Raw genomic sequence first — 24,763 nt, forward strand, 5'->3', positions numbered from 1 at the left:
AGAGTCATCTCAGACTTAGAGAAGTTAGAGAAGACATACATTTAAAAATAGATTGAAGCTCCTACTTTAGACTTCAGGAAAGTGTAAAAAAAAAAAAAAAAAAAAAAAAACTCACTAAAACACTCACGTCTGCAGCTGGACCTCTGTTAAAAATTTGCCAGGAGGCTGCAGCCCTCCTCCTCCTCCTCCTCCTCCTCCTCCTCCTCCTGCCAGCAGGGATTTGGAGGATATGTGATATGTGTTTGGTTTGCTGCTCTGTCCTGCCGTCTGCTGGTCACTCAGAAACATTTCACTCATTTTGCAAATAAGCCACGCTTACATCAACTGTATCAGCAGGAGCAGGGAATGCATTCAGGTAACAATAAATTAAATACAGTGAGAAAACTATTTAGAAAATTCACTAGTTCAACAGGGCGTCTCATAAAAGTGCAGTGCAGGTGCAAAATGCAGCAGGGTTTGTTAGCTCTACACATACGGCACAAATTAAGGTAACTGTAATCCACTATAGTTACAGATAAAAAAAGACGTAATCAGATTACAGACATGTTTAGTAGAAATGGGGAAAAAATGCTTCACTCAATCAATGAATGCACACAACAAAGGAAGGAACAGCTGGACAAACTGATAAACCAATGAACATAAGACACTTGGACCTGCAAGGATTAATCTGTTATTAATCAAAAATCTGCATGTATTTTGATTTCAGCTTTTCAGATTTTAGCTTCGTAAATATGAATATTTTCTGGTTTCTTTACTCCGCTCTGACAGTAAAAGTAATGTTTTGTTGAGTTGTGGACAAAACAAGACATTTGAGGACGTCATCTTGAGCTTTGATCAACATTTTTCACCATTTTCTGACATTTCATGGACAAAACAAGTAATCGATTAATGGAGAAAATAACTGACGGATTAATCAGTGATGAAAATAATGGTTTGCTGCAGCTCTAAATACACTATATCAGGCTAAACAATTCCACTGTATTTTAGATTGAGGTAATCCAAAAGTTAAAAAGTTTTATTACTTTAATATTGTGATACTTGTGATGATGTTACTGATGACATTATTAACAGGTAACTATTACTGGAATACATTTTTGCACTAACCCTCCCTGCCCTGTTTACTGTAATTAAAAATCCTGAATCAAAATGTTGAAAATACGTCAAAAAAAACGTAGCAGAAACAGTGAATCACGTCTGAACCAGCTACGTGCCTGACTTTCTGATCATGATCTCATAGATAATGATTATCGCTCTGCGGTCACACCAGCATTCAGCATGATAGTCTAATTATGTAGCAGTGGCTTTGACACTTCTTGATTTTCGTCGAGTGCCAGTAAATAAAGAAGAACAATGGGGTCGACTGTGCTGCGGTCAGCCTGCCGTTCCCACATCGCTGCCAACATGAACGCAACTATTGAATTGAGAAGGGGAAGGAAAATGCTTCTTTGTTTAGAAAGATAAAGCTGCAGCATGCCTGCTCTACTTTACCATCTTCATAGACAAACATGAGCCTCTTTACCTCTCCAACTTTCTTCCCTCTCGACACACACACACACCCCTAACCACATAATAAACATAGATCCACTCACACCCTCAACATTATAATACACAGATAGGAGGAATAAATGCACAAAGAGGCGCCATATGGCGAGGAAAAGTTAGGACAATTAATTTTGTCTGTATTTCTGCATGTTTTTGAAAGCTCACAGAGACAGACAGTAGTCACTGGGGGGCAACCAATATTTCAAGCAATTTTAAAACTCTTAAAGTTTTGAAAATTACGCTTATGTCCTTCTTAAGAGGTACATTATTACAGCCTCATCCAGCGTCGCCATGTTTGTTGTTGTCGGAAACGTTTGGCTCTTCTTCTTCCTTGGAGTAACTTTTGACCACAGAACTAGAGAGGGAATTGCCGCTCAGCCTTGATGCCAGTTTTTCCCAGTGGTCACTCTCGATATTGTTGCGAAAAATTCCCCACCGGCCCACGAACCATTATAAGAGAAACGTCTGTAAAACTGTTGACAGGACACCCTGAACTGCAAACAACGTCTGTTCTTTGATCCATGGAGGTTTTATGTTTGTAAAAATTTAACTAGACCTGAAAAAAGCAATCTGTGACAGCGTCACAACGTAAAATCTATGGGCCTAGCGGGAACTCACAGGTGGGAGCAAGAGGGGAAACACGATCATGGGTATTCAGTGGGCTGTACAACCAGGAAGTAAACCCGCAAGCTAGAAAACTTCGGTGCCAGGGAAGCAACTCTCACTGGACTGAATGGGCGCCATCTTTGCACATCCTTATTATATCTATGCTTTTGACTCTAAGCAGTGCCCTCTAGTGGATGTGTTGCCTAACATCCATGCCAACATGAAGGACGCATGGAGGTATGTGGGCAGTGACGTTTATATCATTTGAAATGAACACATCAATTTTCATATGTAAAGGGGCTATAAAGGAGGTGTAAGACGGCTTTTTAAAAAATTTCATCTCAACTTTTATAACAGACAGAATAGAACAGAACATAACAGAACAGTGTGAACTTGAAAGGTAGTAAAACAAGCTTGTTGCAAATGAGTGTGTTAAGTTCAGATCAAATGGTGATAAAGAGCAGCATGAATACACAACCGGTGAATCCGCAAGAACATAACACATGAAAACAACTTTTTTAAGACCCCCAAAGTCCAACGCAGGGAGCCTCCCCTGCATCCCACGCATTGCCAACAGCAGCAGCACACAGCTGTCAGGCCTCAGCTGCAGCCCGACAGGTTGTGGTCTTTAATTTATGGAGTTGATCTGACAGAAGTTTCACCCTGAATGGAAAGAGGGAAAGACGGAGTGGGTGAGAGGACAAGGTTTGTGGTTCTTTGTTTTTATCAGCGTGCAACACAGGCAGGAAACACACACACACACACACACACACACACATACACACACATACACACTTCACACATGCACAGATGCATATTTGCATGCTTGCACACACAGACACTCCTTCCTCCCCCCACACGCACACACACAGACCTGCACATGATGGTAATTTACTGTGACAAGGTGTTTTCCTTTACTGATGGGAAAACCACTAAAAATTGAGCAAAATAATAACACAAATTAGATCAAAATGGAGTCAGATGAGTGTTTGTATTCTCTAAAAATGTAACTTCTGGCTTTGCTATAATCTGTGCATCTGCATTTTCTTTGTTTCCATGATGTTTCCAGCTCAGCGTTCAGCCCTGACACTTAACCGAGCTGAAAGGGGAACTTCAGGAGCAAGTCAGTTGATATTTAAAACTGCACAGCGGAGATAAATGAACTTCTCAAAAAGCCTGTGTTTATTTGAACAGGCGAGGGTTGGCTTTGAGGGGAAAAAAGGTGCAGGCTTTAGTTTAAAAGTGATCACCACGTTATTAACCATTAACCTTTACAATCATATTTATCTGGAGGTGCGTTTATGGCGCGCTGGTCAATTGGAAATTCAAATAGTTACAGCTTTTATTTTGATTTGGCCACACAGCGACTCCGACGCACCTCTGGAGTGCAGAATACTGAGCCTGAGCCTGTTTTCAGTGAATAGGTGCAAAAAAAACTAAAATAAACAAATGACAATGAATGCATTTTATTTTTTACAGAAACTTTATAGGTTGAAAAAGACAATAAACTTATTGTAAAGTAAAATCCAAGCAAGTAGTAGGAGAAAAAATAAGTTAAATGTCTCTGTCTCTCTTTAATGACCATTTTGCTTTTCATTTAATCTTTTACATTATTTTCATTAGTTTAGCACTTTTCGTGTGGTGTAATGGTAGAATAAAATATGTATATATGTATAATTTTTAAATAACTGATTTTTAAGTACAGTACAATAAACTTCTCTTGAAAACACAAAATACCACAAGTAATATGAAATGTTGCAAAGGAATAAAATTCCAAAGAGAAGAGAAACTAAGTTTGTTGTTTGCAAGATCTGAGAAGATTTATGCTGCTTTGTTGCTTTAATTTAGCTTTTCATGAAATCTTTTACCAGTTATTCATTAGATTATCTCTTTTTGTATAACACAATGATGTCCACAATGATGGAGGAAGTGCTGTCAAGAAATAAAAATGGAAAGAAAAAAGGAAAAAAAACTGTTTGCAAGATCTGAAAGGATGTTGTTGTTTGTTTTAATTTTGCTTTTCACTGAAACTTTTACTATTTTTTCTTATTTTTACTCTTTCTGTGCAGTGTAATGGTAAAAGCAGCATATTTTCTGAGAAAAATACACAATTATAGCTTTTTAAGATAAAAAAAATAACTACATATAGTTATATGGAATTGATGAGAACAGATAAATTAATTTTTTTTATAGGAACATTTAAGTACAGAGCAATAAACCTCTCTTAAAATCCAAGCGAGCAGCAGTAAAAATTTTAAAGGTAAATCCAAAAGCTAGATGTAATAAACATCTCTGTGTCTCTTTAACAATTATGAGTAATATAAAAAAAATAAAGTTGCATAGAAATAAAAAAAAATGCAAAGAGAAGAGGAACAATGTTTGCAAGCTCTGACAAGATTGTCACCACAATTCTGCTTTTTATTGAATCTTTTACTTTTGTTATTTTTACTTTTTGTGTAGTGTAATGATTGAATAAATTATGTTACATTTTTTAAGAAAAGTGTGCAATTATAGCATGTGTGTGTAAAAATATAATAATTCTAATAATTATTAATAATTATATTAATCTGATAAGAGCAGATGCATTTTAATTTTTTCATTGCAACTTTTAAGCTAAACTTCTCTTAAAATCCAAACAAGCAAAAGTAAAAAAAAAAAAAAAAAGAAGAAGAAGAAGAAGAAGAAGAAGAAGAAGAAAAAGAAAGAAAGAAAAATGCAAAAAGAGGAGGAACAAAGTTTGTTGTCTGCCAGATCTGAGAGGATTTATGTTGCTTTAATTTTCATCTTTTTGTATTTTATCTATTTTTTTAGTTTTTCACTTTTTGTGCAGTGTAATGGTAGAATAAATTTAAATTACATTTCTGAGAAAAATATGCAATTCTAACTTTTTAAGATTATATGTATGTGTGATGACATAAATTTGGCATTTTAGCCTTTAAGTTAAAGTGTAATATAAAGTGTGGTTATTCATTGTTTGTGTTTCTTAAAAGAGCCCAGCCACAGGTTAATATGAACAGGACTTTTCATGCAAATATGCACTCGTGTTATTTACTTTAATGACAGAAAACAAAGGACCACAGTCGAACATTTCCCGCAGTTCTATAGGCTCAAATTTCAATTCAGAGAAATTACTAAACAGCAACCGATTTAGATGTGTATGTTAGACAAATATCTCGCCTGCTATGCAAATTCTCAGGTCAGGGCTGAGAATTGGTGGTATTCCTGGGTCGAGTGTGCAATAAAAGAGGTTTTTGTTGTCCGTAGATTGTGATCTCCACTATGAGAGAGAGTGTGATGCTCAGATGTCTATCTCATCTGTGCTTCCAAAAAAGAAGAAGTGTAGCTCTGCAGTACATCGTGACGTTAACACATTTAAATTGACCGGCCTCTACCTGTTCATGTGGATGAACGCTGAACAGGTATTGGTGGTACCTGCAACATATATATACCTGTTCAAACACTGTACACCTGCACTAGTGTAGCAGCGTTCACCTATTAGGACAGAAATGGCCTCGACTGAAGTCACCACTCAGACATACAAGATGGTGAGTTGGAAGGAATGTAAACTTTGATTTACATTTTCATCACAATTATTTAGAAGAATTAGTCTCAAGTTCTTAAACTTTATACTTATTTAATAAGTATTTATTCTCATTTAAAGGAAAAAGAGAGTTGAGAGAGAAAGTTAAGGTTTGTCATCCCGTGTCTGTCTATTCTAGACGTCCTTGGACAGCGACATCAACCAACACTTCCAGGATGCAATTGATGTGATTCAACAGCATTCAAATAATTCATACTATGATTCAGGTAAAGTAAGCGATAACTCAGAAAAATACGTCAATTTTACTCTTTTCTATTAAGTAAAGAAAGCATTTCTGATTGATTGTATCACTTAAATAATATATTTATATTTGATCTGGATAGAAAAACAACTATGGAAGAGTATGAGGGCCAGGCATGAGGGGAAATACTGAGCAGGGGAATTTTTTTAACTCAGCATTTTAAGAATAAAGTTGAAATGCTGAAAATATAAAGTCAAACTTCCAATATTTGTGTGAGGCATAGTCGACTTTATTTGCAACATTTCAACTTTATTTGCGTGATTTTGACTTTATTCATTATTTATTCGCAGCATTTTAACTTTCGACTTTACTCTCAAAATTTCAGCTTTATTTAGGTGTGACACTGTTATCCAAAGCTTTACTTTATTCTCAACATTTTACCTTACGTCATTCATAACATTTCAACTTTTTTGGCTACATTTTTGACTTCGTCCACAACATTTCAACTTTATTTTCAACATTACAACTTTTTTCTCAACATTTTGACTCTATTTGCATCATGTTGACTTTATTTCAAACATTTTAAGTTGATTCTCAACATTTCAATTTTATTTTTGACTGTATTCTTGACTTTTCAACTTTATTCTCGAAATACAAAATAAAAAAAAGTTTTTCTTATGCCTGGCATGAACATTTAAACTTTTACTTTATTTTCAACATTTCAACTTTATTCTTGACATTTCGACTTTCTTCTCGAAATGCAAAGTAAAAAAAAAAATTCTCTTTCTTTTTTGTAGCTCTAATATTCTGTTGTACAATAAAAGAAGTCTCCTCGTTTGAATCGATCACCTTTTCGTCTTTTCAGATTACACATATTATGAGACTCTGGGTACCCAGCAGCCATCACTGCAGTGTCAGATCACCTGCTGTCGCGTCAAACACCCGTCTGATGTAACACCTCCTGGATATGAATGGACTGACATGGCTGTAAGTAGTGAAAAAAGATTTGTAGGCAAAATTTATAGGCAAAGATATAGAAAGGAGAGTATTTTGATGTTAAATGTTACTCTTTCTGCAGCAGCCTTGGCCTCAGGTCATCCCCGACGTCTCCCAGTGCCACTGTGTGCCAAATGAATCGCCTCATATATATTCAATCTTGCCACCACAGGGGAACCGCAAAGGTGAGCAGGTTAAATTCTTCACATGAGAAGTTCTCTGGGACTAATTTGTTTAACTCTCATCACTAAAATAAGTCAAACTCAACCTCCTCAGGGCGCAAGAAGCTCAGGCTGTATGAATACCTCCATGAGGCTCTGAATGACCCCAACATGGGCGACTCCATCCAGTGGACGGACAGCCGCAGCGGCACCTTCCACTTCATCTCCAAGAACAAGGAGAAGCTGGCGGAGTGCTGGGGCCAACGCAAGGGCAACCGCAAGACCATGACCTATCAGAAGATGGCGAGGGCTCTGAGAAACTACAGTCGCACCGGCGAGATCATGAAAGTGAGACGCAAACTCACCTACCAGTTCAACCAAGACATCCTGCACAGGCTCGGCTCTGCACAGGGGCCCGTGCACCTGCCCTGCCACCCCGCGCAGGAGGAGGTCCACGCCCGGCAGCAGCAGCAGAACCAGGCTGAACAGAGCTACTGCGGCTCTGCGGCGGCGGACTGGCACAGCTGGTACCCCGGACACTACCAGCTGCAGGAAGAGTACGACCTGGCCTCCAGCTTCACCTCACACAGCATCACCAAACTCTGAACTGGAGGAGAAGGAAACATCTCTTTAAAAGTTTGAAATGAGTCCCAAAGACTTCAGTTTTTTTTACTCTCAAACTTTGTGCGTCCACAGTCAGTCTCTACATGTTATTACATGTCATAGAGTGCCTATTCATGTCACAAACAGTCACATTCATCTGCTTAAATGAACTTTTGTGCCACATATAGACGTATTACTTCACTGTAAAACATCATACAGGAATTTAGTGGAATCAACCAATCCTTTCTCAATAATTTAACATAAATATAGGTTTTATTAATCTCAATCTTAATTCTTTATTTTATTTAAAATAAGTTCAGTCGAGTCACATCATTACGGCAGCTTGAGAGCTTCTTTTTTTAAAAAAAAAAAAAAAAAAAAAAAGTTGAATCTGCTTAAAATTATTCAGAGTGAATCAATTAATTTGTGAATAGTCAAAATATTAGTGAGGAAATTGTATAAATAAGTAGTAGATTCATGACTCTCATCACTTTAATTAGACATGTATTTTTTAAAAAAAGCTTCCATCAGCACATCTGTGTTTAACAAAGAACTAATTAAGAGTTCAATTAAGATCTGAGGGCAAATTTATAGGTTCTTTACTATAACAGAGACTCTCTTATTTACCTAACTACAAACTGTATCTCTTGTAATAATTTATTTTCAGCTATTTTTTCTTACACAGTCAATGAAATGTGTTACTTTTAGGATTTAGTGTCACTGTGAATTAACTGTAAATACTTTTAAACTTCAAAATATGAATTGGAAAGTTCTCTAATTTATTCAGGAAAAGTTTTTTTTTATTTTTTTCCCTGGAGCTATCCAAAATAGACAAGATTTTAATCGCTTAGACATCTTAAATTAGCTAATATAGTTAAATTTGGCATGCAGCTTAAGTAAATATAAAGATTAAAGTTAAAAACCTTTAAAATTCATTATATGTAAGTATCGGTTGTGGCTTCCACTATGAATTTAACTATGAATTTGCCAATTTCAGTCAGTAAAATGAATTTGGGAGACCATTTGCAATAAAATAAACATTTTTTTTTTATTTAATGTGTACTTATCTCTACCTATATTTTGTAATTTAGACGATTTCTAATACAATTAAACCGGAATATTTGCCCCAAAATGTTAAAATATACGATGTACAAAAACTTTTCACTCATCATGAAGGCCTAAACACATCACTGTCACTACATGGTTTGTGTAAGGGAATAAATATAATATTTTATGACCTTAATTTATATTTAAAAGTTGTTGATCGCTCCTGTTGTTACAACAAGCAACCAGTAATAAGCATTGTGTGTAATCACATGTAAATCTTGATAATTTACCTGATATAAGTATTAAAGAAAAAGCATGTTTTATTATATTTATGTATATATAATAAGTGTTTTTCTATTCTACTTTTAATTTTTTCAGAATTTGTTGTAATCTTTGGAATACAACCAATAAATCCATCTGTGTCTTCTCACTTGTGTTTTTCTGCAGCCACACTCTGGTCCTTTGTGCATAAAAGACCGCCATTATCACTCCAAAATGTAAAGACTGTGTTGAAAGATTTGGCACCGTCTCCATTGTAGTGAAATATTACAACAAGCCCACGACAAAATCTGAAATTAAGACACATCCTGAGAGGAAAAATATGGCAACAAGTGTGTTTTTCCTGAAAAGAGAGCATTTGGTAGACGCTGCCTCCAGGCCCAGGTCTTATCTGGTGCAGCGGGGAGGATGTGGTCAGTGCTGGGAGGCTTTGTTGATGGGTTGACTGGTGCTGGTGTCGGGGCTTTGTGGGATGGTGGTCATTGTTCCTGTGAGCCCGGTGTGTAGAAAACGTCTGGTGTTATGCAGAAAGCCCGTTCCTGTTGGGGGTATAATAAGAGTCCGGGGACGTGAGCGTCGCAAAGTCACTTTTGTGAAATTCTCCCAAACTGCAAGGACTGAAGCAACCTCATCAGTGATGGTAAAGAAGAGCAGACTTATTGCAAGAATGAATCACTGAAAATTATGCAATATTCAGGGCTGATTTTGAATTATTTATCTTCATCAGAATTCTTTCCAGGACACTCAGTCTGACTTGGAGGTGATCTTGGAGTTCCTAGAGGAGTACTACAAACAAAACACCGGAGAAAATGGTAAGAGGGAATTAATTTAATTAGAATACTTAAAGACTGTTTTGATGTTTGAGGTACTTTTTGCTTTTGACAGTGGACAAGATGTACTGGACTGCAGACAAAGGATCATGTGAGCAGTGCTGGACGAGCTACGAGCCACCTGTAAGCATTAAAACTTTAGTCCTTTTTTTTTCCCAAACCGGACACTTGTATACCACATGTAGTAAAATATAAATCAGCCTTCAAAGAGATAGTTTGGATTATCTGAAGTGGGGGTGTGTGAACTACTTATCCACAGTTGGTGTGTTAGCTACAGTAGATGTGAGTCGACACGCCCCCAGTTTGAAAAAGCAGTACTGGTGTAGGAAGTTAAGCAATGCACTGCTGTTGACAGGCTCAGCAACAAAATGTATTTTAACCACCTTAACAAAAGGTCCATGCAAAAAAATCTATATCAGTTTAAGTGTATGCTATACTTAGAATATTTTAATCATTTTATCCTGCTGTTAGACAGCTTTTTCTAACACAAACCTACCTAAGTATGACCAAAATATCACTCTCTTCAAAGACTTCAAGCAGAAACACAGAACACAGGACTTGCTGGTCTGCTTCTGCCTCAAGCGGTTAGTTTGTTTTTGGTATTGTGTGATTTCTGTGTTTTAAAATGTTAGTTTGGACTCACCACAGTCACACAGTGACACAAATTAACTGACTTCCTTGCTTAAAGACTCTGTACCTGGTTGCATAAACCATCCTAAGTGTCCCTTTAGCAAAACATTTCCCTAAGCTAAGGGGTTCACTTTGCCTGAAGCCTCTTGGATTGTCTCCTTGCGAAAATAAGAATACAGAAGATGAGAAGGCTGTTTTCTGTGAAGAATATCGAAAGCACAAGCACATAATCCAAGGTAAACTGAACCCTCCCATAACAAATATGCACAAGCAGAAGAGTAACTGAAGTAATCACCGGGAGAAACAAACTGTGGGTGAAATAATTAAGGATGAATTTTGTTAACGCAGCGACAAGGTTGTTAATGCCAAATCTGTACTCTCACGAGCTGCACGTTGCTCATAGCGTCCGGTGGGTTTTCTCTGTCCCGAAATCGCATCTTGGTGTCTCCTCCCCCTCTTCAATCACCGTAAATGCAGCCATGGTCTGATGTCCTGTTATTATGTTAGAAAGTGGACACTTAGGACCTTCTAGCAATGCATAAAGGAATACATAAGAAGCTAGGGGCAAACACACAAGACATTTAAAGGTTTTCCTTTGCAACATCCTTAGGAAATTCTTCTGGTGATTTTATGCGAGGGAAAACTTAGTCTAAGTTGTTTTACACACTGGTGCATTGGTTTCTTTGGAGAGAGGCTTATATAATGGCAGTTTCCCATCTGAAAAGGCTGTCTGACAACAAGGTAAAGCAGCGAGAAAGTCCTAAATATTTTGTACACTTAAACAGGTGGACCTTTTATTTGGTGTTTACAATATGTTTTGCTGTTGACCCTGTCCACAGCAGCTTAGCTTCCAACACTGGTACACCTGCTGCTTCTCCAAACTGGGAGCGTGCCAACCGCCATCTACTGTGCTAATATGCTGACTACAGATAAATACCTCATATAACCGCACTTCAAATAATCCAAATTGTCCCTTTAAAGCTGTTCAGTATCATGCAACCTGTTGTTATTCTTTTCTCCATAATTTCCTGGATCAAAGACCATCAAACCTGCACTTCAGCCTTTGCTGGCACACGACGCCCCACCAGCCCACAGCCAAAACACAACAGTGGCATTGTGTGAGCATGGGTCACTGCCAAACTTTGTATCAACAAGACAACCAACCAAACACCCGGCCACAGCAGCGGGGAGGGGTGAGTTCTCCTTTTTCTGGTCACTAGATACTGTTATTGCCCTGGTTGCTACTAGCCTGAGGGAAACAGTACCATGAGAGCAAATAAGAGACCTTCCCTTTACTGTCAAAAACAATGGAGCTGTGCATGGCTTAGTTTAATAGCAGTTTTTACATATCTATCAGATAACCGCAGTATTAACAGCTTTACCCTTCTCCTCTAAATGGCGTCCCATCAGTGAAGAGATTTTCTGGGAATCGCTGTATTTAAGGAAATGATTAACTGAAACCAACTGCTGCTGCCGTTACATTCCCCGAATCCTCTTTGTGACACCTACTGTTTCCTGCAGGTAGAAAGGTGCGACTCTTCCACTTTTTGTTTGAGATGCTGGAGGATCCAAACATGGCCCACTGTGTGTCCTGGGTGCCGGCAGCCGCCGGCGTCTTCCGCTTCTCCTCCAGGAACAAGGACCAGGTGGCGGCCCTCTGGGGCCAGAGGAAGGGCAACAAGAGGCCCATGACTTACCAGAAGATGTCCCGCGCCCTCAGGAACTACGCCCGGTCCGGAGAGATCTTCAAGGTGAAGAAGAAGCTCACCTACCAGTTCAGCCGAGACACCCTGATGTTACTGCAAAAGTGTCATCGAGGAGATTTGTAATGTAGACTAGACTAATATCATCTCATATAAAACTCTAAGAATGGGTTGCACCAACACAGATTAATTTAATCTAGAGTTTAGCAAAACTAGATTTATAACAAGTAAATCCAGATTTAAAATTAAGCAGAGCTCTGTTGCACAATTAAAAACAAATCTCAGTTTAGTAAATACAAGTTTAGTGATATAAACCAACATTAAATAGAGTTTAACCCATATGTAAATGTTTGTTTGCCCAAATTAAAATAAATTAATGTGTAATAGATTTGTTGGGACTAGTATATAGCCAATAAAAGATTGGGAAGGCAACATTAAACTTTCAGCTGCTGTGTATTCCTTAACAAAATGCTACATTGTTTGCCAGCTGGCTACAAAGTTAACAAAATGTTGGATTGTTTTCTGTCTAGCTAAAAAAGAAAGAAAGAAAGAAAGAAAGAAAGAAAAAGTAATGTTGCTAGATAGCTAACTCAAAAAAGATTTAATTGTTTGATAGTTAGCTGAAAGGTTTAAAAGAGTTACATTGTTTACTATCAAGTTAAAAAGTTGTTAGCCTATTTAGCCGATGCATGATGGCTAAGCAGACAACTATTTTGCACAACTTTGCCATTTTAAAAGCTAAACCTTCTCAAGTTTTAAGTTAATTCTGGATCACAGTTTAGACGGAGTTTAAAGTTTAAAGTTTTGGTGTGGCAGAATTAAATTTAATATTGGTTTAGAGTAAAAGCTAAACTGAGACTTTAAAGAGAGGTTTTAATTTAATCTCTCTTTTTCTTTTTTTTTAAGTTTAAAAGTTTGGTGCAACATAACTTCAAGATAATTCATGACATAAGTGGATTTAAGAATTTATCCTAGTTTGTGCAACCCAGTAAATGTGCTCTTCCATTTTCTTTTCAAATGTAAAAGCTTTAACTTTTACTTCCAACATTTTTCCATGACTAGTGTGACAACGTGCATTTACATTTTTTAAGTACGTACATGCATTGAGTTTGTGGTGTATATAATAAAAAAAGAGATAAAGGAAAATATTTTACTCTAATGGTGGTGTCATCATTTTATTGTATTCTTATATTTTATTGTTTATTGAACTGAGACCAAGCGAAGTACATTTATTGCGCCTGATATATCTGTAATTCCGTGGGTGGTGGAGGCCGCAGGCTGATGAAGTAAAACCACTGACCTTTTAACACAGTAAAAAATTAGAAATAAACAAAGGCAATACTAGTTCCCTACTTGGGAATATACCATGACTTATTGTGGTTATAGTTAAAAACAATCCATGAATCTTTTATGTTGTCACCTGTTGTAAAAGGATGTCAAGATTTTAGTTATCAAGGATTTTGTTTACATTAGTTGCACCTAATATTTAACCTCTGAAATCCTTTAAATTATGAGGAAATAACATTCCACTACACTCCAGACTTAGTTATATTTTCCAGAATAATGTTATGATGGTCAGTTTAAGAATTTATCTAGTCAGGTAAAATTCATTTGAAAATCAGGTAAGTCTAAATGTTAGTCACAGTTTCAGACGTGCCAGCAGTACAAGGACCTGAAATGTTAAGGCACAAATTAGGTTAATAAACAACTTTTCAGGTTACAGTTTTGCCAGCTTCCAGAAAGAGACGAGATGAACCAAAGTGACCACAGACATACCAAGTTTTAAGGCAGTCCTAATATCATTTTTTTTCTGGTCACAAGTGATGATTCAAAGGGATTATGTTTGTATGAGTCTATATTTTAAGATTATGAATTATGAAAGTAGTTTTTATATCGGCGGTTTCCAGTTTCTCTTAATTTCTTTCAAGAACATCCTTCTTTACTCTCAAAAGATTTGGTAAATTTTTCCATCAAGTAAATTTCCTGAGCCTCAACATGAAATTTTCTACTCTAACTTTGAGAACGCCATCTTTCCCCTGAGAGTTGAGAGCCCTGCAGCAGCCTAATATGCCTCTCGACCTGTTGATAAGTGTGTATGTGTGCATGTGTTCTCCTTTATGTAATAGTTTTCTATGGCTGTTGGGAACCAGAGGGTGTCAGTGTAGTCCATGTCAACTCCAGCCTCCGGCCTCTTCTTGTTCCTTTCCTGTGTGGTGTGACCTCATGGCTAAATCGCCTCTGTGATGTGAACTCTCAGTACCAAATGGTTTTGTGCTCTTTGTAGCGGACCCACATGATACTTCCCTAAGCCTAGTATTTACTGCTGGAGCCCGCTCCAGGTTATAAATGGGCTAACTGAGCTATGGGTGTCTGTTACCAAGGAAGGCCACATACTTCGAGCTGAATTACCAAAACAGTCATTTAAAGAAGGAGTATGTTTTAATTTAAAGCTTCCATAACACATGATATGCGTCGGCTTGCGGTGTAGATCCAATTTTGCGCTGACAGCGACTCTTTAGAAAAGATCTTCATTTCTGACAGTCAATATAAGCTGCATTCCTGTGCACAGACGGCGCACAAGAGCCAAAAATAGAGCCGTGCCTTGTCTTGACTGTCTTGTTGGGTTGTCTGAAGAATTAATTGTGCATGATTTGAGTGCACTGTCATGTTGAGACCATAAACATGCTCAAGTGGTTATGATGTTGTTAGATTCTCTGCAGGAGCTCGGTTCCCTCTTAGAAATACGGGTTCTTCCAAAAAGGGCTGAGGTTCTACCCAGAACCATTTGCTTCTGAAGGAAAGGGTTTGTCATGGGTTCTTTGTAAGACATTTCATTAAGAACCCTTTTCATCCAAAGAAACCTTTTTAGAAGAAACTCTTTCATCGAAGGTTCGCCCAGGGTTCTTGGTACAATAACATAAAAGGGTTCTCAGTAGAACCCCTTGGGTGTGTTCCAGATAAAATTTAATTTGCAATACAAAAAGGTTCTCTGTAGAAACCTCCCGATGTGTTCCAGATAAAACTCTTGGAATATAAAAAGGTTATTGTAGAACCCCGTTGGTGGGTTCTAGATAAAACCCCTTAGAATATAGAAAGGTTCTCTTTGGAACCCTCTCAGTGTGAGCTAGACAAAACCTGTGGAATGTAAAAAGATTCTTCACGGATCTTCCTCGGTTTGTTCTGATCTCTGTAGAACCCCTTGGTGGGTTCTATACCACACCCATGAAATATGAAAATGTTCTCTATAGAACCCCCTCAGTGTGCTCTAGATAAAACCCTTGGAACATAAAAATGTACTCGAACCCTCTTGGTAGGTTCTAGATAAAACCCTTGGAATAAAAATGGTTCTCCTTAGAACCCCCTGAGTGTGATCTAGATGAAACCCTTGGAATATAAAAAGGTTCTTGACAGAACCTCATGGGTGGGTTATAGATTGGAATATAGAAGGGTGGAAAGTAGAGAGATTTTGGATAGAACCTCAAGAGAAGGTTCTACATAGAACCATTACTCTGCAGGCCCTCTCATAGGGGGTTCTTTGTGGAACCTTCCACAGATGGTTGATGCAGAAATAATTTCGAAATTTAACCTTTATAAAGATTCTAACAGGAACAAAACAGGGTTCTCAGATGGGGACAAGTCGAAGAACCTTTGTGGTTCCAGTTAGTACCTTTATTTCCAAGGGTGCACTGTACACTTGAGTGTGCTGTGGGTTAGAAAAGCACCAGGCTTCTTGTTGCTTGTAAATCCAGCAGTTTTTATCCTCGTTGTTTAATCTTTGCGACCTTGATTTATCACTCTGTGTTTGACGTGCTAAAAAGATTCATTAGAACCGAAGCAGCCACATCAATGACATAATTCACAATGAAACCCTCCTTTTCATGCCGGATACACATGTCAAATGTCAAGGTTTATGACAGCTTTCTAAGTATAGGCCATATAACCACCGCCCAGGCATCTCCCCAGTATTTATTTGCCAGGTTTGAAAGCCGGCTGTTCTTGGACAGCATTCCCTGCGGATTAAACTGATATCTGGCATCTGGCATCAAGTCACTGCATGTCATCCCAAACGTTTCTTTTATGATAAATCTATGGATTCTCTGAATATGTTGTTTATCATGTGACATTGGTGGAGAGTATTACATCAGCCTCAGACCTGTGACAATGACAACACCTCTTTCTTTTTATATCCCACCTCTTGTTTTCCCAGTCTCCTCCCTCTTCACCTACTTTTGAATTGAGGATACTCACCCCTGATTCCCAGCTGACAGTCTTCACCCCGATACTGAGGAGGAAAACATTTAGGGTGATTCAAGATATTCACACAGCGGCCATATTCCTCTGACATCATGCTCAGGGTGAGAGGGTCAAATGCTGTTATCAAAAGGATAATGTTGGGCTCCAGGTTGTCATTTAAACGTACAAAATCTGACTAGTTGTTATCATGTCACTGACTACCAATTGACTAGCAACTGAAAAGACAGTGGACAGTGAAAATCTGGAGGGACATTAGGCCATATTTCAAGATAAAACAACATATTTGATAATCCATTACCTAGCATTAGACAACAGCTAAATTTCACTTGCAACCACTTCCTAGCTAACGTTATCGCTTGACACACAATATGATAGGACAGGCGTACATAAATTCTGAAATATCATCATCATTTACACCTTTCCTACTGTACAGCCAATGGTTAGCTTAGCCTGGCAGGGGGAAATAGCTAGCATAGCTCTTTAAAAATGGCAATACAGTCCATTTACCAACACGTTATATCTCATTTGTTCAAGAGAGCTATTGTATTTGAACTTCAATAGGTGAGAGTGAATCAATCAATCAATCAATCAGAAACCGCTCTATGACAGTAAAAGGATGAAATCTGATGGTGAACTCGCAACTTCTAGATTGGTAAGTAAATAGCTCTTCTGCGAACATTGGCTATTTAGCAATAGCTTATAAAGGTTGCTAAAGGTCAGGTTGTGAAGCCAAAACATCTTGATCACCCCCTGGTGGCTGGCTGCAGTATAGGTCATAAATCCTGCCTCCTCCATGTTAATAGATAGGACATGGGACAAAATGAAAGTACACATCAAGTAAATCTTTCCAAACATGGTTTCTGTCATTTTAGGTAGTTCTTATCATGCATTTTTCTGATAAGTTTGGTTTTACTTAGATTTGATGGTATTTAAAATTGGGTTTCATGTATGTCATGTATGGGCTTTAACTCGAAAGCACGGCTCCAACGCTGATCACTACTGTGCAGACTCTGCCACCAAATAACATCACCAGTGCAAGATGGCAGCACTCATATCCGGGATATTTTGGCTTCAGTTTTGTACAGTGGGAGGAAGTGGAGCCATCTTTATTTATGTCAGTGGTCTTATGTGGTAAAACCATGTTAGACAAAAGTAGCAGAGTATTTTCACATACTTAAAGTAAATGAAAGAGTCCTACAGCCAAAGTCTAGTGAATATAACAGTGCCAGTTCTGTAAACTTTACATTTACTTGCTGTTGCGTCTTATTTAAAAAGCTGGCACAGCAGTCAGTGGGTAGGGGACAGTGATGCAACAGTAGGTGTAGGACAGAGCTGCACTACAGAGAGGAGGAGCGTGCCGCCTCTCTATATAAGGCCTCAAAAGCCTGTCCCTCCTGGATCTGTCCCTGGTCCTCCTCTCCTCCCCCACTGAGACTTCCAAACCGTATCCCTGTGCCCTCCTCATCTCCCATCACTCTGGTCCGAGGGGTCCCAGAGGTTTTTGTTCTTCTGCAACTGTCCTACCGTCCTATCATCTCTCTCCCTCCTGGACGAGAGGGCTACCACGCCTCACCCGGCCTCCTGTAGAGTCACATTACGCTGAAGGCACCTACCTTTCTACCTGCACCTTTTGACTCCTTGACGCTTTTTTCTTGGGACAAGGCTCAAGATGCCAGAGCCCACAAAGAAAGGTAGGACTGTTGATAGTGAGGATGGGGTTAACAAGTTGCCATCAAAGCATGTAGATCCAGAATCAACCTGCTGCACTGCATGTTTTAATTAACTCTGAGTAAATTTCTGTCGTTTTTATGATTCTTTTTTTTGCTGTCTTTGTCTGAGAGGAGTCAGTTGATACCCGCTGCAGGGAGCTCCATCACTTTATGGCTCGTCTGCCAGCTCGTTCATAGGAATCCTCAAAGTGACTTTGACATTGGTGTTGTATTACTGATGCATGCCTGTTTCTACCATCCCGGGGGGCAAGAGAAGATTTGAGGTTTATGAACAGATACTATTGTTGCTGGGGAGGTTGACATACTGGATTGTTCTGGGTGATCCAGCTGGAGAAAGACACGGTGATGGAGCCCAGTTGAGGAATGTTGTTGAGTGCCGCGCCGGACACAAGTAAAGACCAGTGAGAGATGTTGCAGTTGGGATGAACTGGGCTGTATGAGGGTAAACAATAATCTGATCGTGTTTGTTTTCCTGATGATTGATGGGAGACGAATAGGAATGGCCAATCTGGACCCCTCAGGCCTGCCCCCATGCCCATAATTCAGCTCCATATTCAACCACCCACAGCATTGCTCTGCCACACTCATGTTGGACCATAACGTCACTCATCTGTACTGTCATGTCCATCAACATTCCCTCTTAATCCGCTCTTGTCTGTCATTACGATATGGTATTACCCCCACCCTCTCCATTAGCTCAGCTCTTTTGGGGGGTCTGCCGTCGACTCAGACATGCCCATGTAGAGGAAATGGAACATTTTGTTTGGGGTTTGGAAGCCTTCCTGATGAGAGCTGATACAAGTTTTTAATAAACTCATTATTCTCCAAGGGACAATTGATCTGTCTGTAGCTGTTACTGATACGCCGGGCATGATTTGCACATAAACACGAAGAGAATTCTCGGCACACAAGACAGATATTTCTCATCTGTCTGTTCTGGAACTGGTCTGATGGTCTTACTGAGGGTTTTTCCTTTGTTTTCCCCTCTAATTTTTTTTCTTTATCTTAAATCTTAAGAAAGACCATACCATATACTGTACAGGTTACAAAGCCCTTTAAGGCATCTTTGTGATTTTGGGCTATATTTATAAATTGTCATAAATAGATTAACTCCCCCATGCCTTTTGGACAGTGGCCATTGCATTTTAAAGATTTGTTTCATGGGAGCTATGATATGATGCAATGCAATATGATACAATATGATATGGGATACAACAATATCGCACTAAAAATGTCTCTATTCCTCACCAAACCATGACATTATCTACATGGTAAATTATTTCATGTTGTTATTTCATTCTTTAAATGAACTGCTGCATTGTTTTTTGTTTGAAGTTGTACGTACATTTTCAAGCATTCATTGTCAAAGACAATTCATGGCAAGTTTTTGCACATGCTTAGGTCATGGCTTGTTACACTTATTTTATTTTATTACAGAAGGTAAGCAGAAGCACATTAAGTTAAAAGATAAAACAAATTTTGTACTAACAAAAAATGCTGCACATGTGAGATTTATTTTTTTAAGTTGTCATTAATCTTTAATATTTAATATTGCAATAAATATCATATTTACTTTTTTACATGGTATTATTGTACCTCAAGTTTTTGGTATCAATATGTTCCTAACATTTTGCATAACGTAAAGTAACATAATGGAACGATACGATACGGTATTACTGGCAATTTCAACAGCATTGATAAATTTGGGGAAATGACAGGTTTTAACAGCCAGCTACAGGGACTTTAAATTTTCAAGAGATGATACGCCACGGTACAGTACAATATGATACGGTACGTTGTGGTGTGGTACAGTATGGAACAGGAAAGGAGCTCTTTTATTAGCATTGATATATTTGTGGAAATGAACCGTGGCAGGCTTTAACAGCCAGCTGCAAACTTCAGAGTCCCAGTCCTCACATCCAAATTTTATCCCAGTGAAAGATTTGGTTCATGGGAGCTACGGTACAATATAATACAGGAGGTCTTTCACTGACACATTAGTTCAGCTGGCATGATGTATTTGTGGAAATGAATCTTGACAAGCATCGACAGTCAGCTGCAAGATCCAGAGTCCTCACATCTCAGATTATATCCCAATTTCTTGTCAGGTCATTAGTGGTCAGAGGGAGTGGTACATGATAAGAGTCTGCAACAGCCAAAGAAGCTTACATCTTAAAAACTATATTAAGCTCAGCTTGGCCTTTATCATTATCCAGATTTGTTGTTTCTTCCTTTGTTTTCAACATGTTTAAGTCTTTTTTTTCTTATTCAAAGAGAGGGTCTAAGGAAAGATCCTGGTATATGCTGTACAGATTATAAAGCCTTCTAAGGCAAGTTTGCGATTTTAGGCTGATAAATATAAAGCTGTCTCAAAAAGTCAAGCCTTTTGGGCAGTGGATTTTGCAAGATTTGGTTATGGTACCATACCATACCACACAGGAGCTCCTTTACTGGCACTGAATTGAACCTTGACAAGTTTTAGCAGCCAACTTCAATCCCCAAAATTCCATTTCTCAGATTCAAGTTGTATCTCAATCTCCTGTCGGGTCATTCGTGGTCAGAGGAGGTAGGTGGTAGGGGTTTGCAAATGCCAGCACTCACTTGCGTCCCAAAATGATGTAAAGATCAGCTTGGCCTTTACAATTGCACGTTTGTACTGTTGATTGTGTACAGTTGCCCCCCACAGTGCTCATCTACAGTCATAAACATCCCTGATCCCCCTCAGAGACAAAGCTGTGGGGAAATAGAGGCAGTAGATTCCAGTCTGCTACCAACACTACCCATAAATAGCCACATAGTCCTGAGCAGCAGATAAATGAGTGCAGAAAAGTATTGTTCTTTAAATGAGTCTGAACAGCTGAAGTGGAGAAGGCCAGCGCTGTTGTTTTAGACACCCCACTCTCAAGCCTTTAAAAAGTCTGAACCAGAGATGACGGACTGGCTGAGTCTCCCGCGGATCTCTTGGGACTGGGATTCTTGTCCCTGGAATAGTTCAGAATGAGCGCACTTTTAATCCCCATCCCTTGTTCCCTGCCATCTCCCTCCACAGCCGCCCCACCCCTCCTTCACCCCTCCCCCTCTCCTGTGCCACACACCAAAACAGACATCTCCCTGGCACCCTCGGTCCAGGATGGATCACTCAGAGGACAGACACCTCGCTATCGACCATCTGACCCTGGGCGCAGAGGCCTTACAGTACTGTCCTCACTGCACCTCAGTTTGGCGTCTCAGTCATGGATGGACCCACGTCCTCACCTCATTTTTACTGTCACTAAGGTCTATCACTCACCTTCTGACACTGTCGCTTGGTGTTACAGAATGGCACCTCATAAATCGGACCTCGGTAAACTGCAGCAGCAGAGCCTGTCAACAGCTAATTGCCACCCAAGTACAGCACTCATCTCTCATCGGACACTTAAAGTCTCATAAAAGTTCCTCACTGAAGTTCTCATCTTACCAGAATGACTAAAAACAGCGAGTCAGATATAATAAAAGAACCACTACAAAGGGCAAACAGTACCATCATTAATGTGGGCTCATCTTTATTAAAGCGATAAAGGTCTATATTAGGAAAAATTAAGCTGCCAGCAGTTTTGGCTCATGTCGGAGCCTCTGTGAGCCCTTCTGTCTGCACGCCAGGAGGGGCAACAGCTGAAAATACCTGCAGCACTGTCAGCTGCACTGGGAGTCCTCAGAGGTAAAACAAAACCTTTCTCCACTCTCATTATCTCAACGGTGATGAGACAGAGCCGCGATTCTCGGGTGCATGATGTGACCCTGCAGGATTGTGGCCCGGTGGCCAGCAACACATTGTTTTGAAGTGAGATGGCAGTGTGGCTAATTTTGACAAGGAATGTTCAGGGGGAATCATTACAAACAGGGGGATATCGGAGGCCAAGAAGCGATTGGAGAAAATGGCTGTTAAAAATGGTGCATAGTCAATGGGCATACATCATGGAATTAGCGTTGCAGTATTCATAGACTGCAAACAGCTGGTGGGGAGAAACGGAGACTCTCTATGAAAGGAACGAAGGTTTCTCTGAAGTTAAAGATGCTAAAAGAAGAGCTTCAAGTCTAAGAGTATTTCAAAGACACATCAGGCTGATATGATCCATATATTTAGCCATACTGGAAGAAATCGGGACTTAGACTTCATGTACAGCATACTTGGTTTGAGAACGGAAATTTCTGTCTGTATTTTGGAGATATGCCTCAATAACTTCATGATTGTAATTAAAAAAACAACTAAATATTGGCTTTAGAGAATCCCCTCTGTATGGACCTTTTCACAGACATCATCAACTATCTACGCTCCATTAAAATCATGACATATCTTATATGTTGCTCTCAAGAAAAAGACACAGATTAAAGGTCTTTTAAGCATTTTTGTTTACAATATTAAGGGGTTACTGCTCTGTACTTTAGTATTTGAGTTTGACATGCTCGTCAAATGAATGAGCTGGGACCCATGCAGAACCGAGAAATGCTGAACAGAGACCTGAACACAGAAGCTGATTGCCATTACTATTATTATCATTCTACTTGCCAAAAAAGTTGTTAAAAAACCTCCAGTTTTCTGTTATTCTTCTCTTGCTATCATGGCTAATCGATTCGTTATTTCAAGTCCACTTGCTCTCATAGTAACGCAATCTGTTTAGAATTAACCTTAAAGTTTTGTTGCATCTATGATCAAGATAACTTTGACTGCCCTGATGAACTATAATACTGATTACTTGTCCTGTCTTCTGTATATCATAAAGAGTGGATCTGAACCCGTACCGGTTGTGTGTCGGTCTCGGGTTGTAGAGTTCAGGTGAATCTATGAAGACATCTAATCCAAACACATGATGACAGACACTCCAGATATGTGTCACTATTCCCTGTACCCATGTCATCCATGGATGCTTGACTTCAGGCCAATAGTTATCAGTTCAGTCTTCACCATTTAAACTGTGCCACCTACAGAGAGATATCGACCAACCTAGTTACTTAACAATTATCTCACTGCTTCAGTGTGAACCCTGTGGATTTAATCACCCTGACAAAGACAATGTCATTATCATCTAAAGCTGGATTTATACTACACACAGCTGTAACAATGTAGATACTGTTGCAGCACAGGTGGTACTGGAAAAATAATTTGTTCTTAGGACATTTAAGTGCCACAAAAGCCCCACGGATGTACCAGCTACTAACAGGCCACGACAAACTGAATGTGTTCCTCGCCAGCACAGGAAAAGGGTGCATGTCTGAACCGCAGTGAGTTCGACCAGTTTTCTGACAGCTCTCAGTCCATTTCCCACAGTGTCATCTGCTCCACTCAGTTCATACTTGAGTCCTCCTCTCATTTTGGCAACCATGCACTGAGCTTGGCGTTAAGAGATGGGAATTAAAGCTCTTTAAAGGGTGCAGGTTCTTATGGATCTGTTCCTTTACAGTTCCTTCTTTTCTCTTTTTTTTTGTAAGGGGGGTGGGGATTTTTGTAAGGATAATGATAGGATAAGATTTAGACCAGAGTCAAACTTACACATCCCTCCAATGTAATTTTATTTTGCATGAATGGACTAAGTTTTGCAGCACTAAAGTAGTCGAATCACCAGACATAATATCAAGGATCTGCACTGTAAACATTACACATGGTGATGCCATATCCCTCTGCACTGTCAGTGAGTTTACTACTTTGAATTTCAACAGGAGTTCTCTGTTCTCCTACTACATCATATAGTTTGTTGATCTGATTGGTTGAATTAGCCTGTGATAGACAGATGGTTCTTCCAATCACCTGATTAGTATTATTTTTATTATTTTTTTATTAGTATTAAGTCCCTGCCTTTTTCCAAACAGTTTCGAAGGGCGTCCTGTGTCTGATTCTGTGTACCAAAACCATCTGGTGAAGTTTGGGCACAATGATTAAAAAGAAATGTCTCTCACCAAATATGGCTCGGTTCCTTTCGTTTAATGAGCCGCTGAAAAGAATCAGATCAATTTAATGTATAGTTAAACATCCTGAACTACAAATCCCATCACTTCATGTGCTTTTGAGAGAATTAAAATGAGTCAAAACAAGGACGGTGAAAGAACAGGTCGCTCCAGATGTTTCTGTCTGAAGTTCTCAGACATCCTCTCGTGGCTTTGTGCTCCACTAACCCACTAATAACAAAAGAGGCTAATTTTTTAACCCTGTCATTGCGTGCCAAGGGTTGTATGGATGCTTTGATGTGTTGAGGCCTGTTACATCCAAGCATGTTTCTGTCGCTGCCTCCCCCACCATTAGTTTCATAAGACCAGACGAGGCAGAGGGCAAACAAATGGTGTGTCATGGGGGCCTTCGTCATAATCAGTTAAGACTATGTGGTGTCTCAGCATGAGGAGCCAGTCCTCCAACACAAAGATGATATGGCTTAGTGGTGACTTGATATCAGTACGACAGGTCAATGTGCACAAACTGAAAGAAGTTTTTGGGTGCTGATTGCATTAAATAAATGCTGCATGAGCTCTCGTCGTCATGTCTGATAATGATGTGTTTTGTTTTTCTTTCTTTAGATGAGACGCCAAACGGCCAGCCAGAAGGTGAGTGGACGGCATTAGACATCTAATCTC

The 24,763-nt window shown here is 39.1% G+C and overlaps 3 protein-coding genes across 18 annotated transcripts in view; all 3 read left to right on the forward strand.

The window, feature by feature from the left end:
* The first annotated feature begins 5,568 nt into the window (after window positions 1-5,568).
* spic (Spi-C transcription factor (Spi-1/PU.1 related)) lies at window positions 5,569-8,045 on the forward strand. Its single transcript, XM_084711104.1, has 5 exons — window positions 5,569-5,693; window positions 5,868-5,955; window positions 6,796-6,917; window positions 7,009-7,111; window positions 7,203-8,045. The coding sequence occupies exons 1-5, from the start codon at window positions 5,655-5,657 to the stop codon at window positions 7,691-7,693; spliced, it is 843 nt and encodes a 280-aa protein (XP_084567230.1). The 5' UTR covers window positions 5,569-5,654; the 3' UTR covers window positions 7,694-8,045.
* Window positions 8,046-9,424: 1,379 nt separating this feature from the next.
* spi2 (Spi-2 proto-oncogene) lies at window positions 9,425-12,573 on the forward strand. Its single transcript, XM_084711177.1, is given in 7 exon segments — window positions 9,425-9,511; window positions 9,514-9,550; window positions 9,553-9,656; window positions 9,744-9,828; window positions 9,902-9,969; window positions 11,516-11,669; window positions 11,998-12,573. Coding segments are annotated over 7 exon segments (843 nt in total). The 3' UTR covers window positions 12,306-12,573.
* A 5,266-nt stretch (window positions 12,574-17,839) lies between these two features.
* mybpc1 (myosin binding protein C1) overlaps window positions 17,840-24,763 on the forward strand; it is a 32,542-nt gene continuing 25,618 nt past the window's right edge. For 9 of the 16 annotated variants that reach the window (XM_084711417.1, XM_084711410.1, XM_084711413.1 and 6 more), the window contains exons 1-2: window positions 17,840-18,124; window positions 24,707-24,733. In XM_084711417.1, the coding sequence (XP_084567543.1) occupies window positions 18,103-18,124; window positions 24,707-24,733 (49 nt within the window). In that variant the 5' untranslated portion in view covers window positions 17,840-18,102. The remainder of the gene's footprint in view (window positions 18,125-24,706; window positions 24,734-24,763) is intronic. The other 7 variants (XM_084711419.1, XM_084711421.1, XM_084711422.1 and 4 more) reach the window with 1 other exon arrangement.

This window comes from Lutjanus erythropterus, chromosome 22 (assembly GCF_056507025.1).
Source record: "Lutjanus erythropterus isolate fLutEry1 chromosome 22, fLutEry1.hap2, whole genome shotgun sequence".
Lineage (NCBI taxonomy): Eukaryota > Metazoa > Chordata > Actinopteri > Lutjaniformes > Lutjanidae > Lutjanus > Lutjanus erythropterus.